General features: G+C 40.0%; 1 protein-coding gene across 7 annotated transcripts in view; it reads left to right on the top strand.

Annotated features, from left to right (window-relative positions):
* The window catches only part of EML6 (EMAP like 6), a 259,228-nt gene that overhangs the window by 184,363 nt on the left and 47,233 nt on the right, over positions 1-27,632 (top strand). For all 7 annotated transcript variants that reach the window (XR_008522134.2, XR_008522133.2, XM_024242556.3 and 4 more), the window contains exons 23-26: positions 2,510-2,662; positions 2,837-2,968; positions 10,377-10,465; positions 16,186-16,362. Coding sequence is in view for 5 of the 7 variants with exons in the window: in XM_024242556.3 (XP_024098324.2) it covers positions 2,510-2,662; positions 2,837-2,968; positions 10,377-10,465; positions 16,186-16,362 (551 nt within the window). In the remaining 2 variants the exon portion in view is untranslated. The remainder of the gene's footprint in view (positions 1-2,509; positions 2,663-2,836; positions 2,969-10,376; positions 10,466-16,185; positions 16,363-27,632) is intronic.

Raw genomic sequence — 27,632 nt, 5'->3', positions numbered from 1 at the left:
TGCTGCAGCCTTGAATATGAGAGCCACATGGAATGGCAGCCTGAGAGGAGCCACGACTGATAGCAGGGGACTCTGCCAGCATGCAGTGACCCTGCGGGAGGCAGCCAGGGAAATAAATGGCCCAGCCTCCCTATTCTTCTTCCATCTCTCTAATCTCCCACCCATGCTCCCCCCTGGCCAAACTCAACCAGAAACCAGAGGACAAGGAAGCCCATTGACGCTCTCCATGCAGGCCAGCTTCAGGCACAGAGCAGGGTGGACAAGGGCAAAAAGGGGATGTGAAAGGACAAACTAAAGATATTTGGCACAAAGTACCCTGGAGCCTCAGAGGACACCTACTGCTTGGAAATGCTTCATCAGGGAGGTGACAAGAGCTGAGGCTTGAAGGATCTGTAAAAGTTCTTAAGAGGGAAGGATGAGATTGGGGTCTGACCCTAAAATATTTTACTGAGTAATTTTATAAGCAGACATGAGGATTGTATTCTAGGGTAATAAAATGAAGAAAGGTGTCAAAACAGTAGTAACAATAGTGATGGTGGCTAATATGGCTGAGCCAGCAACTATGCCAGCTCTTTCCATGTAGTCTTTGTAGGAACCCCATGAGTAAGGCTATTATTATTGTCACTTACAAATCAGAAAACTTAGGCACAGGAAGCTTAATTAGTTTGCACGTTTAGTAGGTAATGGAACCAAATTCAAACCCATGTAGTGTGACTCTGAGAACACACCTGAGGCCTCTGCTTAACACTATTTTCCTCTGCCATGTTGCCTGTCTTTACACTAGACTCCTGGTGATTGGTAAATGGTGGAGGCAGGATTTCCCAAATCTAAGTCCAAAGCCCATGCTCTTAATCACTACAAGCTAGAATCATTTTGGCCACTAGTTTATATTGGGGGAATGATAGGCCAAGTCCTCACTGTGGAGGACTTGAATGTCAGTGAATGGACTTTATTCCCTAAGTTAAAAATTAGTTGAAAAGAACAACTATTGACCCATCTTAGATAGGATAACCATTCAACCCAGTTCACCCTTGTTGCTCTGGTATAATTATTAATAGCTTTCCTTTTCACTGTCAAACGTATCTTGGTCTGTACGATAGATTGTGGTTAATCTAATCTTGATGATGCTTTTCAAGGGCAGGCTTGTATTTTCATTGTCTCAGTACTGGTACATCAGTTTTTGGTATGAACATAGCTTTCAGCATACCGTGAACAGAGGAGCTGGTAAAGAGGCTCGGTATTAAGTGCCCTGGCACAAGGCCACCTGGCTATCCTATCCCTGGGGTGTGCTTACAACTCTCGACAATAAGAATGGTGGCAGAGAGTAGGCATGTTCTTGAATCAGTTTCCTTTTAGACATACCTTTGCGAAGTCCATGCTCCTGATTCAGAAATGTCTTTGTGACCCTACAAAGCAGTAGAAAACATGGTTCATGCAGCACCATCACCCTAGTGCCAATTAGTTTTCCAGAAACCCCTTGGGAGAATGTTCAGATTCCATTCTTCCCATGACAGAAGAGGCAAGAATATCTTTCACCTCTAGAGTTATGCATTACAATCCGTGGATCAGAGAATTGGAGCAACTGAAAGAATGAGGTCCTCTAAAGCAAGTTGTATGTAAGGCATAATATTAAAATGGTTTCTGGAAATTTTATTATAGAACTCCTATTCTTAAATATTACCTCTTTTCTTGGAAGCAAAGATACTGGTCCTATTAACCCTGTACTCCTTTTCTCCATTTACCCGACTTATTTTTTGAAAACCCCAGGTATTTAAATACTCATAAATGAATGAATAAACCTCATAGAAGTTGAAAATGTATTTTTGATATTATGATCGTCTTCCTTGGACTTGGGGAGAAGAGATGTTTAATTTTATTTTCTTGAGACAGGGTCGTCCTCTGTCATCCAGGCTGCAGTGCCATGGCATGATCACTGCTCACCGCACCCTCTGCCTCCAAAGCTCAAGCAATCCTTCCACCTTGCCTCCTGAGTAGTTGGCATTACAGGCATGTGCCACTATTCCCGGCTAATTTTTGTATTTTTTGTAGAGATGGGATTTTGCTACGTTGCCTAGGCTGGTCTTGAACTCCAGGGCTCAAGCAATCCACCTGCCTTGGCCTCCCAAGGTGCTGGGATTATAGGCATGAGCCACTGCACCCAGCTTATTTCCGTATTTTTTGTACAGGCTGGGTTTCGCCTGTACAAAAAATAACTTTTCAACTAATTTTTAACCTATGGAATGTTGCCCAGGCTGGTCTTGAACTCCTGGGCTCAAGAGATCCGCCCGCCTCGACCTTCCAAAGTGCTGGGATTACAGGCATGAGCCACTGCGCCCAGCCAAGAGGTGTCTTAAATTGTGAAGTTTTAGTTCTCAGAAGTGTAGTGTTAATTTAAAGGCAGTCACGTGTCCGTGCATAATGCACATCATCAGATTTCTTCATCTCTTCATGTGGTTTGCTTGACAGTGAAGTTTTGGATAATAAGTGTTTTTTGTGGATTCTTCTGTAGGTGGAAGATGCTGTGCCTTTTCCCCTGATGGGAAAGCCTTAGCGGTTGGCTTGAACGATGGGAGTTTCCTGGTGGTAAATGCTGACACTGTTGAAGACATGGTCTCTTTCCATCACAGAAAAGAAATGATCTCTGATATTAAGTTTTCAAAAGGTAAAGATCACAGCAGATACTTTTTAAAATAGCACAGTCTTGGGACAAAAAATTTCAAGAATGAATTATTTCAAATGTTTCTTTGACCATTTCCCCACTTTTAAAATACTAGGTTCCTGGAAGTAAATTCCTATATAAAATGCTTTGGTGTTAACCCCACATTTTTCATTACAGATACGGGAAAATACCTTGCCGTGGCATCCCATGATAACTTTGTGGATATTTACAACGTACTTACAAGCAAAAGGGTTGGCATCTGTAAAGGTGCTTCTAGTTATATTACACACATTGACTGGGACTCTAGAGGTAAAGTATGTTGTGGCTTTTAAAATAGAATTTCTGTGTTTAAAAAATGTCCATTTACGCATTGTTTCTAGAGAGAATGGCAGTTGAGTATCAGAAATGGGAAAGGGGAACCCCGCAACAATATAAACGACCGTAATTTTACAACCCAGAGGCAGCTGCTGCTAACATTTTGAATACTTTTTCCGTCTTTTTGTGCTTAAGATTATTATTGTCACTATTGATTCAAGCCACTGAGTTTTGAGACGGTTAAAGATACATGATGCCTTTTGTTATCATAGCAAGCCACCACCTCAACTTTAGTTGGGAGTGTTTTCTCCTTGTCTTGGGTCCCCTCCTCCTCCTCCTGGCTGGTTTCCCTTTTCCACCCAAAGCTCCACCTCTTGGAGAACCGCCCAAAAAGGCTCAAGCAAATTTCCTCCCCAGCAGAGGTAGAAATCTACATTCAGCCTGCCTAAAGTTCCTCTGCTCTGTAAAACTCCCAACCTACTCCTACCTCCTCCAAGTCATGCCCACACATGCCATGAGGATTTGTCTATTTAATAAATCTAGCTTTTATGGTGTTGCAAAGTCTTAAGCTAGCAAATGTGGAGGCTCTGGAAGTGAGTAAGGCATGGTTACTGCTCCCTGTGGAGTTCATAATTGAGTGAGGGAGACATACTCATCCATAAATAATACAAGAGCACAAAATGGGTACTGTGTGAGTAAGCAGTGGTGAGTCACAAGGGAAGTGGTGAGCAGGGACTCAGAATGGGCCACGGCAGCATTCAGTACCCAGGCTGGAACATTGCACTATAGGGTGAGTCACTTGTAAATCCTATCCTCAAGACTCGGCTGATGTTGAGAGTCTGGAGCAGGTACTTGGGAATGGACAGCATTCCCACCTTGAGAGACGTTGTAGTCCACTGTGGTAGAGAAGCACCAAGCCCGATGTATGCTCTGAGGGAAAGCTCCTTGGAGGTAATTCATGGAGCCTCTGTAAAAGGGAGTGACCTTTGAGGTTGATCTTGAGAGGATAAGGAGAAATCCACCAGATAGCGCAATCAAGGAAGAGCCATTCCAGGCAAAAGGAATATGGCATATGAAGAGCGAAGGTGGGAAGAACCAGGGGGTGATGGAGAAATAGAAGTGCTGAGTGGCTGAGGGTGTGAAGGGGGGAGGGGAATGTGGAGACACAGGCTGGGATGGAGTAGAAGTTTCACGCTGAACTGTGTACTTGTAGGTACTAGGTAACTCTGAGGGATCTAGAGTGGGGTATTCCCTCCCATCTTGGGGAGAAGTGAGCCTGGAGTTGGAGCAATCAAATTAATCAGGAGAACGATGATGAAGGCCTCTGCCAAAAAGGTTATTTCAGAGTATTTCTTGGAGTAGTGGCCATAGACCAGGACTTGGAAACCCTTCTGCCTGGCAGGTATTTAGTTGTAACTATACTTGCCACACTGGAATTTGGATTTTATTTCAGCTTTACAACATTCAGGGGTTTTATACGGTGCAGTAGATAGAGAAGAAAGCATGCGATGCATTGCATTTATACAAGATACAAGTCCCAACAAGGGCAAAAGGAGATCAGATAAGTCTGTTTCGCTTTCATGTCAGGGCAGTGCCGGCCAGACACAGTGCTGAGGGCTTCGACCGGCATTTATGACCAGGCAGGGCACTATGAGTTATCTAGGAACTGGTGAGGCTGATGAAAGCAGCAGCTTCTCAGACCCTTCTTTGATATTCTCTGCTTTTTTTTTTTTTTTTAAAGAAGTGATTTCTCCCTATTTATTATCTTGCTATTCTCTTGCCAGGTAGAATAGGGTCTGATTAACTTTATTTAGAATCTGACACACACACACACACATACACACACACACACACACACACACACACACACACACACACACACACAAAATACCTGATACAATATGTGAAATCCCACTACTCAATGACTATTAGGGATTAAAACCCATTATTGTTTCTATTACGGAGTGAAGAGTCCAGAGAAAAGAGGGTATATAAAGAGTAAATTTTGACTGGGAAGATTTCTTAATTATTTTGAATGGTAAAATACACATAACAAAAATTTACCATTTTAATCATTTTTTAAGTGTACAGTTCAAGGACGTTAAAAACATTGACACTGTTGTGCAACCATCACTGCCTCCGTCTCAGAACTCTTTTCATCTTGTAAAACTGATGACATTCCCATTAAATGATAACTTTTCATTTCTCCAACCCCTGGCATCTACCATTTTACTTTCTGTCTCTATGAATGTAACCACTCTAGGTACCTCATATAAGTGTAATCATACAGTATTTGTCTTTCTATATAATGGGCTTATTCCACTTAGCATAATGTCCTCAAGATTCCTCCATGATGTAGCGTGTGTCAGAATTTCCTTACTTTAAAGACTGAATGTTTCATTTTATGTATAGACCATATTTTGCTTATCTATTTGTTGAGGGGCACCTGTGTGGCTGCCACATTTCAGCCTCTGTGAGTGATGCTGCTATGAACATGGATGTACAAATATATCTTCAAAACCCTGCTTTCAGGTATTTGAGGTATATACCCAAGGGTGTAATTGCTGAATCATATGGTAGTTCTATTTTTAACTTTTTGAGGAATTACTATACTGTTTTCCATAGCAGCTCTACCATTTTATATTCCCACCAGTTGTACACAGGGGTTCAAATCTCTCCACATCCTTGCCAAAGCTTATTTTATGTGTTTATTTTGATAGTGGCTGTCCTAATGGATATGAAGTGTATCTCATTGTGGGTTTCATTTGCGTTTAGGGAGTTTGTTCTTAATTCTGCAAATGTATAGGCCCTGTGTCAGATGCTAGGGATATAAAGAGAAGTAAGTCCCAGATAGAAAGCACAAGATCTCTGCCAGGATCAGGGGTATGCTGCTGTGGAGGGGCCTGGGGGAAGGTCTGTGTAAAGTCCCTCAATATGGAGCCATCACTTGTTGGAAAGAGAAGCAAACCTCCCTGTTTCCATAATCTTGCCCACGGCCAGCCTCCTAGAGCTCAGGATGCTGAGGGAGGGTCCTGGGAGTGAGCAGGAGAGGAGTGGAGTCAAAGGTCTTTGAAAAGCCACCATGTCTCTCATTGTAAGGGTCCCTGCAGTCAGGTGAGGGGGTCGGACCAAGTGCCTTTTGTGGATTGAGAGTAGTAGAGACACTTCTGATTTTTAGGGAAGAATTACACCATCTGGAGAATAAGAGCAAGAATGCCCGTGAATCTTCCTTGATCTAACTCCACTAACCATGAGACATGTGTCATCCTGATATTCCTGTATTCCCGACATCCCAGTCCCCAAAATGCCTGATCTCGAGAATGTGCCATGCTGCCTCAAAACCAGCCTAGCTTTCACAGCAGGGGCCTCCAGGGTCTGGCAAGGTTGAGAGCAGAATTTAGAAGCAGGGATCTGTTTCATGCCTTTGATCCTGTCAAAAATAGTGAAAGCATTTGCCAGAGCCAGCTGGCTTCTCAGGGTGGGGGATGGCAAAGCCGCCAGCCTCAGCAGCCTCTTGTGCCCATGGCAACTACAGGTCCTTGGAAAGCCAAAAAGTGCATTGGGCTTTTGCAGGAACATCAGCTACCTCTGAATGAAAGCTGCAGCATGGAATGCTTGAGAAAGAAAAAATGTATGGAGGGAGAGAAAACATAGAAAGGATATTTTCTAAATGCTGTAAGGTCTTTTCTAGAAATACCAGGCTATAACATCCTTTACAAATTAACAATTTGAAGGCTGGGCGCAGTGGCTCACACCTGTATTCCCAGCACTTTGGGAGGCTAAGGTGGGTGACCTGAGGTCAGGAGTTTGAGGCCAGCCTGGCCAACATGGTGAAACCCCATCTCTACTAAAAATACAAAAATCAGCCAGGTGTGGTGGCGGGCGCCTGTAATCCCACCTACTCAGGAGGCTGAGGCCAGGAGAATCACTTGAACCGGGAGGCAGAGGTTGCAGAGAGCTGAGATCGCACCAGTGCACTCCAGCCTGGGTAACAGAGCGAGACTCTGTCTCAAAAAAATAAATAAAAAAAAATGACAATTTGAGCCATAATAGGACATTTCATTCCCATTTTTATTGCAGATGGCCTGATATTTGGTACATTTAGTACCAATTGTTGGAACTATTCTAACTTGTAAATTATATAGCAGCTGGGATGATGTATGTGGATCACTTTGTGGGCTGCAAAGCTCTATGGTACCCGCAAGATGTGTGATGTAAGGACATGGGTGTCTTTCAGTTTTTAATCTGTGTGAGCAGATATTTCCAGTGAATAAAAATGTGATTCTGAAAGGATTACTGTTATTCAAGAGCAGTTATAAATGCAAACAGAGTTTTTGTTCTTGCTTCTGTTCCTCATCCTCAGAATATGTCAGTGGTGAGATAGATAGATAGATAGATAGATAGATAGATAGATAGATAGATAGATAGATAGATATCACAGCAGGCAGAGAGAAAAAGGAGTGGTGACCTAAGTATTTCCTCATGCTTAAAAAACGTGTATTAGCAGCAGTAAAGAAAATTTTGGTTTTAAAAAAATACCTTTAATTATTCCTTCCTAATAGAAGAATAGCTTCTTGGTTTGGTTTTTTCTTCTTCACATCCTTGATTGCAAAGAACAGAAACCCACTCAGACCAACCTAAACTTTTTTTTTTTTTTTTTTTTTTTGAGACAGGGTCCCACTCTGTTACCCAGGTTGGAGTGCTGTGGCGCAATCTCAGATCACTGCAATCTGTGCCTCCCGGGCTCAAGAGACCGTCTCACATCAGCTTCCCGAGCAGCTGAGACCACAGGCGCCTGCCACCATGCCCGGCTAATTTTTTTTTCTGTATTTTTAGTAGATACGGCGTTTCACCATGTTGCCCAGGCTGGAAACCAGCTTAAATTTTAAAATAATAATAAAAGATGAGTTTATTGGAAAGATACGGAGATATTTTATAGAATCCAAGAGCAGGAAAGAACACCTGCCAAGGAACTGACTTTAGCAATGAACTAGAAAATGTGCAGAAACCAAGCAAGCAGTTCCTCTCCCCTCCTCTCCCACTGTTAGGCAGCTAGTTTCAGCATCCACTGCTCTTCTGGGTCTTATCTCTGCCTTTGACCCCTCTCTCTGCACAAGCAGCCTTTCTCTACTTCATCTGCACATGGCCCAGTCTCGGCTGCCCAAAATGCCACCCACAGGCCCAAAGTCCACATCTCATCCCGGTAGGCACCAACTGATTCAGCCTCTCAGATTCCATTTTACCAAGAGAGAATTTTGATTACCCAGCCCAGTGTGAGCCTGGCCCCTCCAGGATCAACATCTGCCCCCAGAGTACAAACATGACCGTGGGGGGCAGTTCTCAGGGAAGGGGCATGGGCTAGATGGGGACCCTACAAGCTGTCTACAATGCTACACAGCACTTCCGGTACTTGTCTATGTGTTTAGATTCTCGAATATTTTTGCAATCATAAATTACCTCACTGAGAGATTTTTCTCGTTTTTGGTTTTAAGTGAAGTATGATCTTTGAAACTGTGATGTAAAGTGAGTTGTTGGGATTTATCTGAGGATTATAGTCCTCTGAATTATCTTAGTATCTCATGGCCAAATATCATCTAAAATTAGCCATATTCAAAGAATGTGTTCACTGAATAACTGTTTGTCCACGTGCTTTGTCATTTGCAATCACTCTTGAGTGTCCTAAAAATAGAATTACTTTACAGATGTATTTAGTTCATCGGAAAAGTATTGGTTACTCATTTTCTTATAATTCTAAATAGTCAAAGATAACTAACTCCCTTTCTTCTTTTCTCACTTACATATATTCAGCCATAAAGTCAGAAGATGTGCCCATTTCAGGGTACACATTTTCAGATATATTTGCTCCAAGTCAAGGAAAAATCCCCTAATCACTGTGTTATAATTCACCAAATTAGAAATGATTAAAGTTGTCAGTTTAGAAATGAGAGAACCTTATTTTTAGTCACGTAGAAGTAGATCTACAACTTCTTAAGATTAGCCAAGCTAGGCTGGGCATGGTGGCTCATGCCTTATAATCCCAGCACTTTGGGAGGCCGAGGTGGGCAGATCACCTGAGGTCAGGAGTTCAAGACCACCCTGGCCAACATGATGAATCCCTGTCTCTAGTAAAAATACAACAATTAGCCAGGCGTGGTGGTGGGTGCCTGTAATCCCAGCTACTCGGAAGGCTGAGGCAAGAGAATCGCTTGAACTTGAGAGGCAGAGGTTGCAGTGAGCCAAGATTACACCACTGCCCACTGCACTCCAGCGTGGGTGACAGAGCGAGACTCCATCTCAAAAAAAAAAAAAAAAAAAAAAAAAGATTAGCCAAGCTAGATTGCAGATCAAGGTGGTGCCTATTTAAATGCTAAAGAACACGATCTAAACCAAAAAGTTCTTATTTTGGTATTATTTTTCTAAGAAAGATATTTCAAAACTACTAGATATACATAGTTATGGGAAAAAACAAAAGGAGAAATATTATGTATATGTATACTGAATTATTTATAGGTGAAATATTATGATGTCTGAAATTTGCTTCAAAATAATCTAGGGTGGAGGTTCATGAAACAGGGTTGGCCACGTGTTAATAGCTGGTGAGGCTGAACAGTGGGCATACAGGGGTTCTTTATATTCTTCTTCTATACATGTTTGAAACTTTCCATAATATTTAAAAAATGGCAAAAATACTGGAACATATATACCTTGAGTCATTTACATTTTAAGCCTTACAAGATTGTTGCCATTGTAGGAGGAGAATTAGGAAATGTAAACTTTTTCAATGTCAAATCCAAGATTATAATTGTACATCAGACTGAAAGACTATTTTTGCCCAACATTTTCCTTGGGGAAAGTCCTGGATTTCTTTTCAAATGTTCAAGTAAGACCAGAGGGTGGGGAAGGAATGAGCATTTATAGTTTGTGTGTTCTGTTTCTAAACTTTAAAGGCAAATTTAGAACTCAGTCCTAAGTAAATGTGAATGCTCACAATAAGTGTTTTATTTCTAATTGCCATAATCTTCCAATGACATAATTCTTGCCAACACAGTTTGCTGAGAGGCAACTGGGAAAAACAGGGGGAAAACTGATTTTTCTCAGGCTTTGGAAAACTATATTTTCAGTGCAGCAGAGTAAAACATATCAAGCTTTATTCTTCTGTTATTTGAAGGATGTTGAAGGTCAAATATTATGAAGTCCATATTCTAAAAATCACAACTTTGGGGTTTATACCACATCATGTAATTTGCTGTACATGCCCTTCTGAATAATTCAAAATGTATTTACTCAATTTATGAGACTTTGATTAAAATGAATCAAAATAGCAGCACCCATGCTTCTCATTTTATAATAAAGAGATAAAGTCAGAGTTTAATTGTCTCTCTACTTCGTTCTGTCATAACAGGAAAATTATTGCAAGTTAATTCAGGTGCCAAAGAACAACTTTTTTTTGAAGCTCCAAGAGGCAAACGGCATATAATAAGACCTTCAGAGGTAACAATCATACACAAAGATTTTTAAAGATATTTTGTGAAGATTTAATATGTGCATTTTAATAAAACCTATCACATTAACTACTAATATGGATTATATTTACTATACCTTTAAGTTTCATTGTGTCTTAAATCTGATTGCTTAATCTGGTTTCCAGGTTCCCAGAACATATGGATTTATCATACCACTGGTGTAGCAATGTACAGTTGGTGCTCTGATTAATTTTTCTCTGCCTGAAGACAATGAATAAGCTAGCAATTTGGATGTTATATATTCCTTTTTCCATTTGACATGTCATTTTGTGCAAAGCTTTTTATGAACATACATTTTGAAATATGTTTTCTCAGTGGTTATTTGTAATTGTGAACATTATTATCTATAACAACAGAATTTTATTTTATTTTTTTGAGGTGGAGTCTTGCTCTTTTGCCCAGGCTAGAGTGCAGGGGCGCCATCTTGGCTCACTGCAACCTCCCTTTCCCAGGTTAATGCGATTCTCCCACCACAGCCTCCCGAGTAGCTGGGATTATAGGCATCTGCCACCACACCCAGCTAATTTTTTTATTTTATTTTTTTAGTAGAGATGGGGTTTCCCCATGTTGGCCAGGCTGGTCTCAAACTCCTAACCTCAGGTGATCCGCCCACGTCAGCCTCCCAAAGTGCTGGGATTACAGACGTGAGCCACCGTGTCCAGCCTGGAAATTATTTTTTGAGACAAAAACAATCTGCAATCTGACCATTGTATTGTATCAAACTGTTTTCTTTTTTCCATGTTTCCTTATGTCCTTAGCTACATACATCATTTTTTAGTTGCTGAAATCAAAGCCTAGATAAAATTTTTGAATCCCTAAACTAACACCTCTTGAAAGCTAGATGGCTTTTGTAGATGCGTACCTCTTTCAGGGTGTGCACATAATGAGCCCTGGTCTAACTGTTGATGAGGATGAGGAAATATTGCTTCCTTAGAGGAAAAGGAGGTAAGGGTATGCCACTGAGTGGCAGGCATCTGCCTCTCCCTCGCTTCAGTTTGCCAGTATCTTAAACTGTCCCAGTATTGTAAGGTTCTCCCTAAGACATTTGGACACGTGTACATTTGCATTTTCATTGTTCGTAAAGAAAGTATATGTGTAGTACTTAAAAAATATACATTGTTATAGATCATGGCATTGTATTAATGGAAATTGTTCACTGAGAAATTTTAATCTCACTCCCCTCCCCAATTCCAATTTATTTGTCTCTGATCAGTCCTCTTTTTAACTTTTTTATATGGAGAAACTTATGGCCTTGAGTAAGAGGTATTTTTAATTATGTCATTCATTCACTGGTCATTTGTTGACTGCCAGATACTTTATATACTTTTATTTTTAATTTTAATTTCAGCTTTGATTTTAGATTCAGGGGGTACATGTGTAGGTTTGTTTCATGGGTCTATCGTATGACACTGAGGACTGGCATACAAATTATTGCATCACCCAGGTAGTGAGTGCAGTACCTAGTAGATAGTGTGTTAGCCTTTGCCACCTCCTCTCTCTACCCCCCAGTAATTAATTCCCAGTATCTGTTGTTCCCGCCTTCCTGTCTGTGTGTACCCAATGCTTTATTCCCACTTGTGAGAACATGTGGTATTTGGTATTCTGTTCTGCGTTAATTCTCTTAATATAATGGCTTCTAGCTACATCCATGTTGCTGCAAAGAACATGATTTCATTATTTTTTATGGCTGCATAGTATTCTATGGTGTATATGTACCACATTTCCTTTATCCAGTTGGTCACTGATGGGCATCTTGGTTGATTCCATATCTTTGCTATTGTGAATAGTGCTGCAATGAATATATGAGTACATGTGTCTTTTTGGTAGAACAATTCATTTTCTTTTGGGTATGTACCCAGTAATGGTATTGCTGAGTAGAATGGTAGTTCTTTTTTAAGTTCTTTGAGAAATCTCCAAACTGCTTTCCACAGAGGCTAAACTAATTCACATTCCCACCAACAGTGAATAAGCACTCCCTTTACTCTTCAGCCTTGCCAGATTCTGTTATTTTTTTTACTTTTAATAATAGCCATTCTGAAGAGTGTGAGACGGCATCTTGTGGTTTGGTTAGCATTTCTCCAATGATTGATGATAAACATTTTTTCATGTTTGTTGGCTGCTTGTATGTCTTCTCTTGAGAAGTGTCTTTTCATATCTTTTGCCCACTTTTTTTTTTTTTAAAGACCTTTTTTTAAGGGTCTTGCTGTATCATCCAGGCTGGAGTGTAGTGGCACCATCACGGCTCACTGTAACCTCGACTTACCGGGCTTAAGTGATCCTCCTGCCTCAGTCTCCCGAGTAGCTGGGACTGTAGATGCACACCACCATGCCCAGCTAATTTTTGTATAATAGTTTTAGTAGAGCCAGGGTTTTGCCATGTTGCTCAGGCTGGTCTCCAACTCCTGTTGCCCTCTTTTTAATGGGGTTGTTTTTTGCCTGTTGACTTAAGTTCCTTTTAGATTCTGGATATTAGACCCTTTTCAGATGCATAGTTTGCAAATATTTTCTCCCATTCTGTAGATTGTCTGTTTTCTCTGTCGATATTTTCTTTTGCTATGTGGAAGCCCTTTAGTTAATTAAACTCATCAAGTCTCACTTGTCAATTTTTGTTTTTGTTACAATTGCTTTTGAGGACTTAGTCATAAATTCTTTCCCAAGGCCGATGTCCAGAATGGTATTTCCTAGGTTTTCTTCTAGGATTCTTATAGTTTGAGGTCTTAAATTTAAATCTCTAATCCATCTTGAGTTAATTTTTGTGTGTGGTGAAATGTAGGGGTCTGGTTTCATTCTTCTGCATATGGCTAGCCAGTTATCCCAGCACCATTTATTAAACAGAGTCCTTTCCCCATTGCTTATTTTTGTTGACTTTGTCGAAGATCAGCTGGCTATAGGTGTGCAGCTTTATTTCTGGGTTCTCTATTCCATTGGCCTATATGTCTTTTTATACCAGTACCAGTCTGTTTTGGTTACTGTAGCCTTGTAGTATACTTTGAAGTCCAGTAATATGATACCTCTGGCTTTGTTCTTTTTGCCTAGAAATGCTTTGACTATTCAGCCTCTTTTTTGGCTCCACATGAATTTCAGAATATATACACGTATATTTTAATCCTCATAACAGTTTTACGTGATAGTTGTCAATCTGGTTTTACAGATAAGGAAACTAAGGCTCTGTGAGGGCAAAAGACCTGCAGCACTGTGATCTCAACCCAAAGGCATCTATGTGTGACTCCATGGCCTAAACCATGAAGGCTTTCAATTTCTCCTGTGGATTTAAATATCATTTCACATCATTTCAGCTGTACTTTCCCTTCCTGTTTTAGTGCCCCCAAATAAGTATACTAAAATGAAATGTAATTTAACCAAATGGTAGAGGAGGATGAGGCTGGCTTGGAACAGATGAGCAATTATTATATAAAAGAAAATGCACAAAAGGAAAATCCATGTTATAATGCTGCCCAAAGTGACAGGCTCTTGCTCTGAAGAGTTAATTCGTTACCCTGTGGTGCACATTTGTTACTCCAGAGGCTGATTCCTGAGATGTTGGTTGCAGAGTCCCTCCAACTGATGCTTTCTTGGCCAACTTCCCTAGTAGTGCCACTACTGAGAGCATTGAAGAGGTAGCTCATCATGTTAGTCCCAATATTATAAGGCCCTTTGACTGAGCATGAGGGATTTTGGAAAATCTTTTTCAAAGAAGCAATTTTTTTTGTTAAGAAACAATCATGGTAAACTAATAAAAAGCTTACCCAGCAAATTGTTAAAATATGACAAATGTTAAAATGCCCATTTCAAATCCATCTGATACAAATGGTACAGTTAAAGCAGCACCATATTGGGAGGCAAACTCTCTGGAGCAAACCTCCCCCTCAGCTTCCTAAGCTTGCTGTGACTGCAGTGATGTAACCTCTCCGTGGGCCTCAGTTGCTTCCTTTGCAAAATGATAATATGTCTACCTGAGGCAAGGTGCTAAGGAAGGGATCCCTTGAGGACTCTCCTTCCATCTTAGTTCCAGCATTTTTAACAGGTTTATTTAACCCTTTTGCATTGACGGATTATAGGTATCATTCTTAATGCTCCATTTTAAGTGCAATTTCTGTAGCTTCCAGCAAGTTCGACATTTGCTTCCCCTGGAGAACACGGTGTCCTGATCTGGCCAACAGTTTTGTGTTGGGGTGTCTGCCAGGGGAGCAATACCAGCTCCCTTTCCTTTCCTGCTGGGATAATGAGGCCAGCATCACTGTAGGGATTGTGAGTGGACTAGGAGAGTCTTAGAGATGGAATCTAGAATTTGGAAGGGAGTCAATGGCCAAAAGCATGCTTCCAGAACCAGCAAGGGATGGTTCTCCCTGCTTCTCTTCCTGTGAAGGTTAGGTTAGGACATCATAAGGGGTTCAGGGACTCCAATTCTAACACTGAGGTGATTTCAGGGGGAACCACCATGAGTCACCTTGGTCTGTGTTCCTACCTGAGGCCCCCAAGTCACAGGACCAGATTCAGATTTTTGTTTCCACCTCTGTGTGCCTCCAAAAGAAACACACGAGATTAAATGAGGAGAAATTTGAGGGACTAACAAACGTATAGCACCTTACCACGTTGTGACTAAAACTCCTGGCTGCATCTTTATCTTGTAATTTCTCTTCTAAGCAATAACAACAAGTGGAAATTAGGCAAGGTACATTAGCAATGTGCAAAACAGTTTCAAATTCAAAAAGAGAGATCTGGGCTTTAATTTTAGCTACAGTTCTCTAATTTCTTTTACTCCTTCTGAACAGTGCTTCGTCTAAAGAAACTGGAATATTAAAGTGTAATAGCAGACGTTGAATGAAAGTAAATGAGATAAAATCTCCCAGGAAAGCCATAATGTTGTTGTTATTGTCTATTATTGTTTTAAGAAAATGGAAAGAAAAACCTCAGTCTTATCAGGATTTAACCTATACAAATTACAAATATTCTAGCCAAGAATTTCAGACAAAACAGCTTTAAAGGATAAAAGATTCATGGCAATAGAACATGAATAGAACTTCAGATTTTTAAAGTAGTCTCTCTAGAGTATACAGCATATTAAGCTTGCCACAGAATCTTATTACTTTTTCCTCCAAGGAAGCAGTCATGTTTTTTAAAGTTGTGTCTTGTAACTTTTTAAAATAATTTGCTAAATGATCATCTCCATTGATCAGCCTAGCTCAGTGATTCTCAACTGAGAGCAATTTTGCTTCCCAGGAACATTTGGCAATGCCTGGGGACAAGGGTATGCTACTGGCATCCAGTGGGTGGAGACCAGAGATGCTCTAAACATCCTGACATGCACAGGACAGTCCCAACAACAAAGAATTTTCCAGCCTAAGACATCAGTGCTGGGGTTGGGGAATCTGGATCCAGCTTATGGCCTATACAATGATAAATGTCTAGTTAAGAGGTAAAATACCTTATTATTATCAAATTTCCACAATTTCAAAATGTTCATTTTATCTAGAGAAAAACATTTGGGTATTTGACTGCAGTGTTAATTTCTTAAGATAATGCAAATAACCACTTTAAATATGCAACTTAGAATTTGTGTACCTCAGCACTCAACACAAATGCCTAATGTTGGCAAAGTAATTTAGAATTACTCAGGTACAAACTGTTTCTTTTAAATAAAACAAACTAGGTTGTGCAAAAATATCATTCTCTTTCGTTCTTTTTCAGATTGAGAAGATAGAGTGGGACACATGGACCTGTGTCCTGGGGCCCACCTGTGAGGGAATCTGGCCAGCACATAGCGATATAACTGACGTAAATGCTGCTAGTCTTACCAAAGACTGTTCCCTTTTAGCCACTGGAGATGATTTTGGTTTTGTTAAGCTTTTTTCTTATCCTGTCAAGGTAATATTGCATGTTTATTATCTTTACTTGCTCAGTCTCCTTAATAACCTTAAATATTGTGTCTAAGTGCATTTTTAAAAATTTGAAGTCATAAGCAATTCACATTATCGGAGTATTATTTATGCTGTATAAAAACCTCCCTGACATTGTGTTTGAGTGACTGATTTCAGTGCGGTTCTCATGGCATAGAATTCTACCTTGAAAGGCCTTCAGTGGTCACCGAATCCAACATCTCACAAACTGCAAAGTAAGTGTTACCTTTACAACCTTACAGACCAGTGCCTTTCTAACTTTCATTAGGATACTTCCACAGATGAGGAACTTAATACCACACAGCACCCCAAGTGATGTTTAAATACCTCCAATTGTTAAAATGTTTTTCTCTATCTTGAGCTGAATTCTTTTCTTTCCTTTTTTTTTTTTTTGAGACGGAGTTTCACTCTGTTGCCCAGGCTGGAGTGCAGTGGCGCCATCTCGGCTCACTGCAACCTCTGCGTCCCAGGTTCAGGCAATTCCCTGCCTCAGCCTCCCGAGTAGCTGGATCACAGACGCCTGCCACCACACCAGACTAATTTTTGTATTTTTAGTAGAGAGAGGGTTTCACCATCTTGACCAGGCTGGTCTTGAACTCCTGACTTTGTGATCCACCTGCCTTGGCCTCCCAAAGTGCTGGGATTATGGGCGTGAGCCACTGCGCCTGGCCTCTTTTCTTTTTAAGTAAAGTTCTAGCTTCTGAATCATCATTAAACAATTCCATTCCTCTAACAGCCGTCATATGTAGTAAGATCACATTTGACTCCCTGAAGTCTCATTTTTTTCCAACCTAACCTTTCTAGTTCCTTCAGCCATTTCCCATATTCGATGGCTTACAGCTGTCCCCTCCCTTTAAGCACAGTCCAGTTTATCAATTCTTCCTTCAACTGTCTAGTCTAGAACTGTATTCAGTGTTTCAGTTGTAATCTGATCAGGTCAGAGCACAGTGGGACTGCTACCTTCTTGGTTTTGATTTTTACACTTGTGTTAAATCAAACTAAAATGGCATTGGCCCTTTTGGCTGCCACACTACAAAATTGAATCATAGACGTCAATCTCAAAAATGTTCGTATTATCCCCAAGCCTGTACTTACACAATTGATTTTCTAAGACCTGAGTACAGAACTTTACATTTGTACCCAAAGAGTTTTATTTATTTTTTCTCAGTGTTCCATCCTATCTGTATCTTTGAATACCTTGTCAGAGCATTTCCTGTCCCTTGCAGCATCATGTCATCCTCTGCTTTCACAATCCCGAGTTCTAAATCATAGAAAAAAAGACAGACTGGAACAATCAAACGTCAAGTCCAGGAACCTCCCCCTCAATTCAGTTTTACATTCCATTTATTTATTTACTTTAACTAATGAATGAATGAATGACAGGGTTTTGCTGTGTTTCCCAGGCTGGAGTGCAGTGGCACGATCACCGCTCACTGCAGCCTCTACCTTCTAGACTCAAGCGATCAATCCACCTCAGCCTCCCCAGTAGCTGGGATTATGTGCATACCACCATGCCCAGCTAATTTTTTTACTTTTTGTAGAGATGGGGTCTCACTGTATTGCCCAGGCTGGTTCCAAACTCCTGGACTCAAACAGTCCTCCCACCTGGGCCTCCCAAAGTATTGGAATTATAAGCATGAGCCACCATACCCAGCTGACATTCTGTTTATTAATCTACACATTGTAACAATTCTTTAATCAGTAACAGACATTTAAATTTACCTCCCTGTACAGTCATTTATCCTGGTCCAAGAAGACATCATTAAATTCTTGGCAAATGTCTTGCCTAAAGACAAGTGGATTGTGGTCTCTGTCATCCTTAATCTCTCCTTCTAATAAACCAACCAATAAAATATGTGAGGTTAGTTCACAGTGTACCCATTACTGTCTGGTTATCACTACTACTTTTTCCAAATGCTTATCGAACTCCTGTGTAATATTTCATCGTAGAATTTTCCAGGGATTACATCACCTTATGAATCAATATTTGCAGGAGCGTATTTGTTTTCCCACTGGGATACAAGAACCACTTTGTGTTTGATGCCACCTCTCCTGATTCCTAAACTTTTCAGCTATTAGTGTATTATTTCTGTGGTCACGTTTGAAGGCACCTATACTCACGTAAATGAGTTCTATTTTCTCCTTTGCGGTTTGAAGAACATGCTCTTTGACAGAGGAAATGAGAAATTGACTTTCGGTTCATGTGAAGCCATCTGATTAAGAAGTGTTTCTGACTTTTCTCTATTTTGCTTCTATCCCTAAATATATCTTTCACATCCTTTTCAAAAGTCTTACTTTTTGTCTTTAGCATTCCAGAAACTACACTTAAAAGTCTGTGCAAGGCTTTTGTATTCATCCTCAATTATTTGCTCCTCCTGTCATTTGTACATTTTAACCTGAACATACCAGTTACCTCTATGGCCACTGGTTACTTCGGACGCTTTTCCTCTCTTCTCCTTCCTTTGTTAATAACTGATTAGATTATCACGATGAGTATCCCTGAGATACACATCTGATTATGTCCAGTGTTACCTTCATTGCCCATCCCAAAGCCACCTGGCAACCTTCTGCCAATGATCTGTCACTTACCAGCCCTTCCTATTTGATCAGAATTTAGTTCTAAGTAGCCATTTTCCTTGCTATTTCTATGTGTAAATGAAATTGCTAGCAGTACAAGGCAAAAAGTTAGTGATACCCTGGTCTTAGTAGACCGAGGTTTTGGAGCAGCTATTTAGATAACTAAAACCCCCACAGTACTATTGCATCTTGCTAGTACTTACCCTACCTGACAAGGTGGCTTATCTATATATTACAGTCATTTCAAGTTGTGTTCCTCAGACCAGAGTTCCAGGGAGGTATATCTCAGGTGGCATGGAAGGAACCAGTGCAAAAGCTCTGGAATCCCATTCCTGTTTTAACAAAGTTACGCTGTGTTTTGAATTTTGCACATTCAGCTTCTGTGTACGCTTTTTTTGTAAGATTTTATTGTGAAGATTTTGAAGCATACACATAAGACAAGAGAATAATATAGTGAACTCATAGAAACCCACAACCTAAATTCTGTAATTTAAACTGTAGAATTAAGAAAGAAAAATAAAGATCTCAAATAACCTAACTTTACACTTCAGAAAAACTAGGAAAAGAAGACCAAACTAAGCTTACTGTTAGCAGAAGGAAGGAAATAATAAAGATTAGAACAGAAATAAATAAAATAGAGAACTTAAAGAGAATAGAAAAAACCAATGAAACTAAGAGTTGGTGTTTTTGAAAAGATAAAATTGACCAACCTCTAGCTAGACTAGCCAAAAAAAAGGACTCAAATAAAATTATAAATGAAAGAGGAGACATTATAACTGATACTATAGAAATACAAAGGATCATAAGAGACTACTTTGAGCAGTTACATGCCAACAAATTGGATAACCTGGCAGGAATGATACATTTCTGGAAATATACAACCTACCAAGACTGAATTACAAAGAAATAGAAAATCTGAACAGATCAATAATGCACAAGAGATTGAATCTGTAATCAAGAACCTCCCAGAAAAGCCCAAGACCATGTGGCTTCATGTGTGATTTCTCCCAAGTATTTAAAGAAAAAATATTGCCAATCCTTTTTAAACTCTTTCCAAAAAAAAAAAAAAAAAAAAATTGAAGAGGAGGGAACACTTCTAAACTCATCTTATAAGGCCAGCAGAACCTTGATAACAAAACCAGATAAGGACATTACAAGAAAACTACAGGCCAATATGCCTGGTGAATATAGGTGCAAAAATCTGAAACAAAATACTACAAACCAAATTCAACAGCATATTAAAAAGATCATACACCATGATCAAGTGGAATGGGTCCCTGGGATGCAAAGATGGTTCAATATATGCAAGTCAGTAAATGTGATATACCACATAAACAGAATAAAGGATAAAAATCATTTGATTATCTCAGTGGATGTGGGAAAAGGATGGACAAAATTCAACATCCTCTCATGATTAAAAACACTAAAGGCCATAAATGAAAAACCCACAACTGACATACTCAGTGATGAAAAGCCTAAAGCTTTTCCTTTAAGATCAGGAACAAGACAAGGAAGTCCTAGCCAGAGCAATTAAGCAAGCAAAAGAGAGAAAAGGCATCCAGATCAGAAAGAAAGACGTAAAATTATCTCTATTTATGTACAACATGATGTTATATATAGAAAACCCTAAAGACCCCCCCAAAAAACTATTAGAATTAATAAAGTCAGTAAAGTTGTAGGATACAAAGCTAACATATACAATTCAATTACATTTTTATATACATAGACTATCTACAAAAACTGTATCATCAAGATGAATAAAATGTTTAGGAATAAGTTTAGCCAAGGAGGTGAAAGAACTGTATACTGAAATCTGTAAGACACTCAAATCGAAGAAGACACAAATAAATGGAAAGAGATCCTGTGTTCATAGAGTGGAAGAACTAATATTGTTAAAATGTTCACGCTACCCAAAAAATAATCTACAGATTCAATGTAATCCTTATCAAAATTCCAAAGCCATTTTTTTCACAAAAATTGGAAAAACAACCTTAAAATTTGTATGTAACAACAAAAAACCTGAATAGCCAAAGCAATCCCAAGAAAGAATAAAACTGCAAGTGTCACACTTTGAAATATAGATTTCAAACTATATTACAAAGCTATAGTAATCAAAACAGTATGGTACTGACATGAAAACACACATAGACCAATGAAACAGAATAAAGATGCCAGAAATATATCCATATATATTATATAGTCAATCTTTGACAGGGTTGCCAAAAATAGTAAGAAGATAGTCTCTTCAATGAGTGGTGTCAGGGAAACTGGATATCTACATTCAAAAGAATGAAATTGGACTTTATCTCACACCATTTAAAAAAATTAACTCAAAATGGATTAAAGACTTAAATGTAAGACCTGAAATCATACTACTCCTAGAAGAAAATATAAAGAGCTCCTTGACATTGGTCTTGGCAGTGATTTCTTGGATATAACAGCCAAAGCACAAGCAAAAACAAAAGCAAGTGAGACTACATCAAACTAAAAAGCTTTGCATGGCAAATGAAACAATCAACAAAATGAAAAGGCAGCCTATGGAATGGGAAAAATAATTGCAAACCATGTTTCTGATAAAGGGTTAATATACAAAATATATAATGAATTTTACAACTAAATAGCAATAACTATGATTTTAAAATAGGCAAATGACTTGAATAGACATTTCTCCAAAGAAGACATAGAAATGGCTAACAGGTATGTGAAAAGATGTTCAACATCACTTATTAGGGAAATGTAAATCAAAATCACAGATACCACCTCACACCTGTTAGGATGTCTATTAAAAAAAGAACAAGCGTTGGTAAGGGTGTAAAGAAAGGGAACCCTTGTAGTGTACACTGTTATGCCCACCAATAGTGTACAAATTGGTACAGTCATTATGGAAAACGATATGGAGGTTCCTCAAAAAATTAGAAACTAATATATGATTCAGTAATCCCACTTCTGGGTATATATCCAAAGGAAATGAAATCAGTATCTTGAAGAGATATCTACACCACCATGTTCATTACAGCATTATCTACAATAGCCAAGATATGGAAACAACTGAAGTATCTATCAACAAATGAATGGATAAGGAAATTATTGTGTATATATACATATACATGGTGGTATATTATTCACCCATAAAAAAGAAGGAAACCCTGTCATTTGCAGTAATGTGGATGAACCTGAAGGACATGGTAAGTGAGATGAGCCAGGCACAGAAAGACAAATACTTTGTGATCTCACATATATGTGGAAGCTAAAAAAGTTGAACTCATAGAAGTAGAGAGTAGAAGGGTGGTGGCCAAGGACTGGAGAGTGGGTGGAAATGGGGAGATGTTGGTCAAAGAGTATAAACTTTTTTTTTTTTTTTTTTTTTTGAGACGGAGTTTCGTTCTTGTTGCCCAGGCTGGAGTGCAGTGGCGCAATCTGGGCTCACCGCAACCTCTGCCTCCCGGGTTCAACCGTTTCTCCTGCCTCAGCCCCCTGAGTAGCTGAGATTACAGGCATGTGCCACTATGCCTGGCTAATTTTGTAATTTTAGTAGAGATGAGGTTTCTCCATGTTGATCAGGCTGGTCTTGAACTCCCAACCTCAGGTGATCTGCCCGCCTCAACCTCCCAAAGTGCTGGGATTACAGGCGGGAGCCACCATGCCTGGCCAAAGGGTATAAACTTTTAAGATAAATAAGTTCTGGGGATCTGATGTAGAGCATGGTGACTATATTTAATTATACTGTGTTATTTACTTTAAATTTGCCAACAGAGTAGATCCTAAGTGTCCTCACCAAACACACACACACACACCCCCAATGGTAACTATGTCATGATTAATGCATTAATTACCTTGATTGTAGTAATTATTTCACAATATATGCATATATCAGATTCTGTTGTACACCTTGAATATATAAAAATTTTTGTTAATTGTACCTCAGTAAAGCTGGGAGGAAAAAGTAAATTTTAGACATCAAGATACTTACCCCTAAATGTTTCATCATATTATTATCTAGAGTTCAAGATTTGCTTATGGTATTTTTTAAGTAAAAGTTATATACAATTGAAATACATAAATATTCAGTGTTCCATTTGATAAGCTTTGACAAAAAGCTCATATACCTATATAAACATCTCTTATGAGGATACATAGGCCATTGCCACCCCAGACTGCTTCCTCATACTCCTTCTGGGCCAGTCCCCATGCCCCCTCCCTCCCTCAGCTGAAACAACTGTTCCAGTGTTTTTCACCATAAATTTTACCTGTTTAAGAATTTCATATAAATGAAATAGGTACTGCTTTTTATCCAGCTGCTTTCACTCAGAGATGTTTCTGAGATTCATCAATGTTGTTGCATAATAATAGTTCGTTCATTTTCATCGCTGAGTAGAATTCCATTGTGTGGATATAACAGTTTGTTCATCCATATTCCTATGATGAACATACTTTTCCAGTTTTTGGTTATAGTAAAGCTGCTATGAACATTTTTAGACAAGTCTTTGTAGACATATGCTTTCTTTCTCTTAGGTAAATATATAGGAGTGTAATTTATGAGTCATGGGGAAAAATATATATAACATTTTAACAAACTGCCAGACCTTTTTCCAAAGTTGTATCATTTTATATTCCCACCAAAAATGTAAGAGTTCCAGTTGCTGATATTCGGTCTTGTCAGATGTATAAAATTCAGCTGTCCTGGGGAGTAGATAGTGCCATCCAGTTGTGTTTTCAGTTTACATTTCTCTGATGACTAAGGATGCTGAGCACTTTCTCATCTATTTACTGTTTGGGAAGTATCTGTACAAATCTTTTGTCCATTATTTTAAATTTTCTTTTCATTCTTGAGTTCTGTGTATTTCTTGAGTTCTGTGTTTCTTCAGTCAGATTGAAGAAATAGGTTCATAGCTTAAACTACTAGCCAAATATGAATTATTTTGATAAAATCACTTCCTCTTTTTTTAAAAAAATTTATTATTTTTCAAGATGGAGTTTTTGCTCTTGTTGTCCAGGCTGCAGTGCAATGGCGTGATCTCGGCTCACTGCAACCTCTGCCTCCTGGGTTCAAGTGATTCTCCTGCTTCAACCTCCTGAATAGCTGGGATCACAGGTGCCTGCCACCATACCTGGCTAATTTTTTGTATTTTTAGTAGAGATGGGGTTTCACCATGTTGGCCAGACTGGTCTCGAACTCCTGACCTCAGGTGATCCACCTGCCTTGGCCTCCCAAAGTGCTGGGATTACAGGCGTGAGCCACTGTACCCAGCCTCTTCTTTTTTTTTCAACCTGATTTTTCTGGCACACTTTCCTTCCCAAATACATGAATCTCTTGCCAATGAATATTTCCAGCTGTATAGTCACACTTGTCTAACTGCTGTCACTCTGTTGAACAAAGTTCATTATCTGTCATGAACTTGAATGGTTGTGTCTTCCCAAATCTGTGTTAAAGCCCTAACTCCCAATGGGACTGTATTTGGAGATAGGTCATTTAGGGAAGTAACTAAGGTTAAATGAGTTTATAAGGGAGGGGCCCTAATCTGATAGAATCAGTGTCCTTATAGAAGAGATGCCAGAGAGCTAGCTTTCACCCTCCACACACACACCGCCCGCTCTTCCTGTGAGCACGCAGTGAGAAGGCAGCTATCTACAAGCCAGGAAGAGAGCCTGCACCAGGAACCAAACTGGCCAGCACCTTCATCTTGCCCAGCCTCTAAAACTGTGAGAAATAAATTTCTGCTGTTTAGCTACCCAGCCTAGGGCATTTTATTATGGCAACCCAAGCAGACTAATGTCCCATGCCATTGCTATATTCTCGCATTGAGTTCTATGTCATCAGTCTTGGTGATATCTGTGAGATCTTATTACCACCACAGAGCTCTGTGTCCAAAATTCAAGTTCCGTTTGTTGGCTGCTAAAATCACATCATTATCTTGGCTCTTTGTCTCATTCTACTTTCCCATGAGTGGGCACCTCTTCCAGGTATTTTTCTTTCCATGCCAGACAAGTATCTTTATTAATATTCAGTTTTATAGGTTAAAGCCTTCCCAATTAGATCATTAGTGCCCTGACAACCACCTTGTCCCAACCTCCATGAGACAGACTCTATCCTTTGTCAGAGCCTTAACAGGAGCACGACACATTTTTGTAGTACCTTAAACCATGGACCAGAAAACCAAATTCTGTTTTTTGACACCATCTTTATGGCCTGCTGATTGCTTCCTGTAGCCTCCCTTCCCTTCTTAACCTAGACCCTTCTGCTAAATGGAGAGGCTAAAAATACCACTATGTCATTTGCATTTTTAAAACCCTCCATGCCCTCAAGTCCTTAAGTTTCCTTCTCAGAATGTGAAAAGCTCTGGAGGATGATTCTTCAGAGAGAAACTTTGCATGGAAAATTTTACAGACAAGGAAACTGAAATGTGAATGTAGGGGAGAGTGCACAGCTTTCACGAGATTCTCAGGAATTTCTTCCCTACAAGGGATTGACAACCACTACTCTGGAGACATATTCCAGATTTTTTTTGTTTTAAGATGGAGTCTCACTGTTGCCCAGGCTGTAGTGCAGTGATGTGATCTTGGCTGACAGCAACCTCTGCCTCCCAGGTTCAAGAAATTCTGCCTCAGCCTCCCAAGTAGCTTGGATTACAGGCATCCACCACCATGCCCAGCTAATTTTTGTATTTTTAGTAGAGTCGTGGTTTCACCATGTTGGCCAGGCTGGTCTTGAACTCCTGACCTCAAGTGATCTGCCTGCCTCGGCCTCCCAAAGTGCTGGAATTACAGGCATGAACCGCTGCACGTGGCCATATTCCAGGTTTTTCTGGGGCTATCATCCATTATTTCATCACTTGATGGATAGAGTTGTGGTGAAGCAGCAAGTTATGATGGGTGTAATAAGTGCAGTTTGGCTTGAAAACCCAGAAAGGTCATTCATCCCACTGGCTGTGCCAGGTCTTGAGGACGTTTCCTCCATAGGCCCTGCCGGGAATCACTAAACATCCCTGCCAGTGTCTTCCTCCTGAGACAGCAGCTGGTTTCACAGAACCTTCTAGCAACTGTCAATTCCCTTTATTGTTGCATGGAGCAGTGATCTTGTTTCCTATTCTGAGAATCTCGAATCACCCACTGCTGCAGGAATCTCTGCCTTGTTAAATCTCTTCAGTGGCCCTGAATTTTTTCCTCTCTCTTTCTTCCTCTATGTCCCTTTTTTCCCCTCTGCAACCTGAATCTCATCCCTTAGAGTCTGTTTTTCCCTGAACCTTTCTTTTTGCATTTTTTTCTTCCCATCTAGAAACCCTGTGTCCCTCTTATAAGTTAAGGGCGTAGAGAGGCATTTCTCATGCTCTTTTACTTCTGTGAAGAAACAGCTTGCATTTGTAGTATATAAACTGGATGTGCTCCTGCTTCCAGCTAGAAGACCAGCAGGGCACATGGCTGCAGCTGCTGTGACTGTCCTCTGTTTCCATGCCTTCTGGATCTCACATGTTCGAATGGGTTTTTCTTGGAAATTCTTTTGTTCTGCCTATTTGCTAGCAAACTAATAACTCTGGAGGGCCTCCTGGAAATCCTGCCTGCCTGTTTGCTTCAGGAGTCTTTCTAGGCTCAGTACTCTGCTGAGGAGTGGGCAGTTCCGCTCTGCTGTCAGCTAGTAGTTGGCCAAATACAGGGCGATCTTGACTAGGAGTATTACAAAGTCACGAACGCTCCTGCACCTGTTTCCTGCTGTATGTCTGTGCTGTTTTCAGACTCTCCAGCATGCCAGTCCAAAACCCTCTGGGAACCACTTGTAAATTACTTAATAAAATTTTCATCTAGGATACTAGTGACTCTCTCACAACCTCAGAGAGTGCATGTGGCTTCCCATATTGTGTAAGGTATTCCCTCGGAGTCGCTGAGAGAATGGAAAAACTCCATGTCTTTAAATGGCTCCCGCTGCAGCTGTTTTTGCCAGGCTGTGGCTCATGAGCTGAATATGGAAGCTCTTTCTGGTGCCAGCTTTGATTTTGCACCGCTTGTCAGGACTGCCCTGGCATGAGCAGCTGACTTGCATTCCACCCTCCACCCTCTGCCCTCCACCCGGGGATAAAGGTGGGGTGGCCTGGGCACACCACTCCAAAAAGCTTTTAGTCATTACTGATAAATTGGGTTTTATGTATTTGGCTATGTTTGTTGAAAAGGAGCTTTGCTTTAAATCAATGTTTGAGTGTTTCTATTAAAAATCCTTTCTAGCATCTGTGGCAGAAACCATTGTGTTCATTTTACATCTTTCTTGAGGTCCCAGGTTTATAACATATCCTTTGCTCTTCTGCCACTGCCTGGACTATGGTACAAAAATCACTGTAGGAGATGGCTGTGGAGACACTTTTGATCTCAGATGTCAGCCAGACTTACAGTCAGGAGTTTACACTAGAGACCTATGGAGGCAGCACATTTGACATTTGAGAGAACCAGAACAAGCTTTTTATATGTCCATAGATTCCCAGAAAATGGGTTCTGTAGTCTAACATTTCATTCATTCCCTCAAAAATATATTGAGGACCTATTGTGAGCTGGGTACTGTTTGAAGAAAAAAGAGACCTAGTGCCTGCCCACATGGAGCTTACATTCTAGTTGAAATGTGTGAAATTGCTGTTGAACTGTTTCCTTTGTATCCAGTAGAAATCAGTAGAAACTAATATG

Source organism: Pongo abelii, chromosome 12 (genome assembly GCF_028885655.2).
Source record: "Pongo abelii isolate AG06213 chromosome 12, NHGRI_mPonAbe1-v2.0_pri, whole genome shotgun sequence".
NCBI classification, from domain to species: domain Eukaryota; kingdom Metazoa; phylum Chordata; class Mammalia; order Primates; family Hominidae; genus Pongo; species Pongo abelii.
The sequence above is the reverse complement of the archived record's forward strand: the minus strand, read 5'-3'. Positions and strand labels throughout refer to the sequence as shown.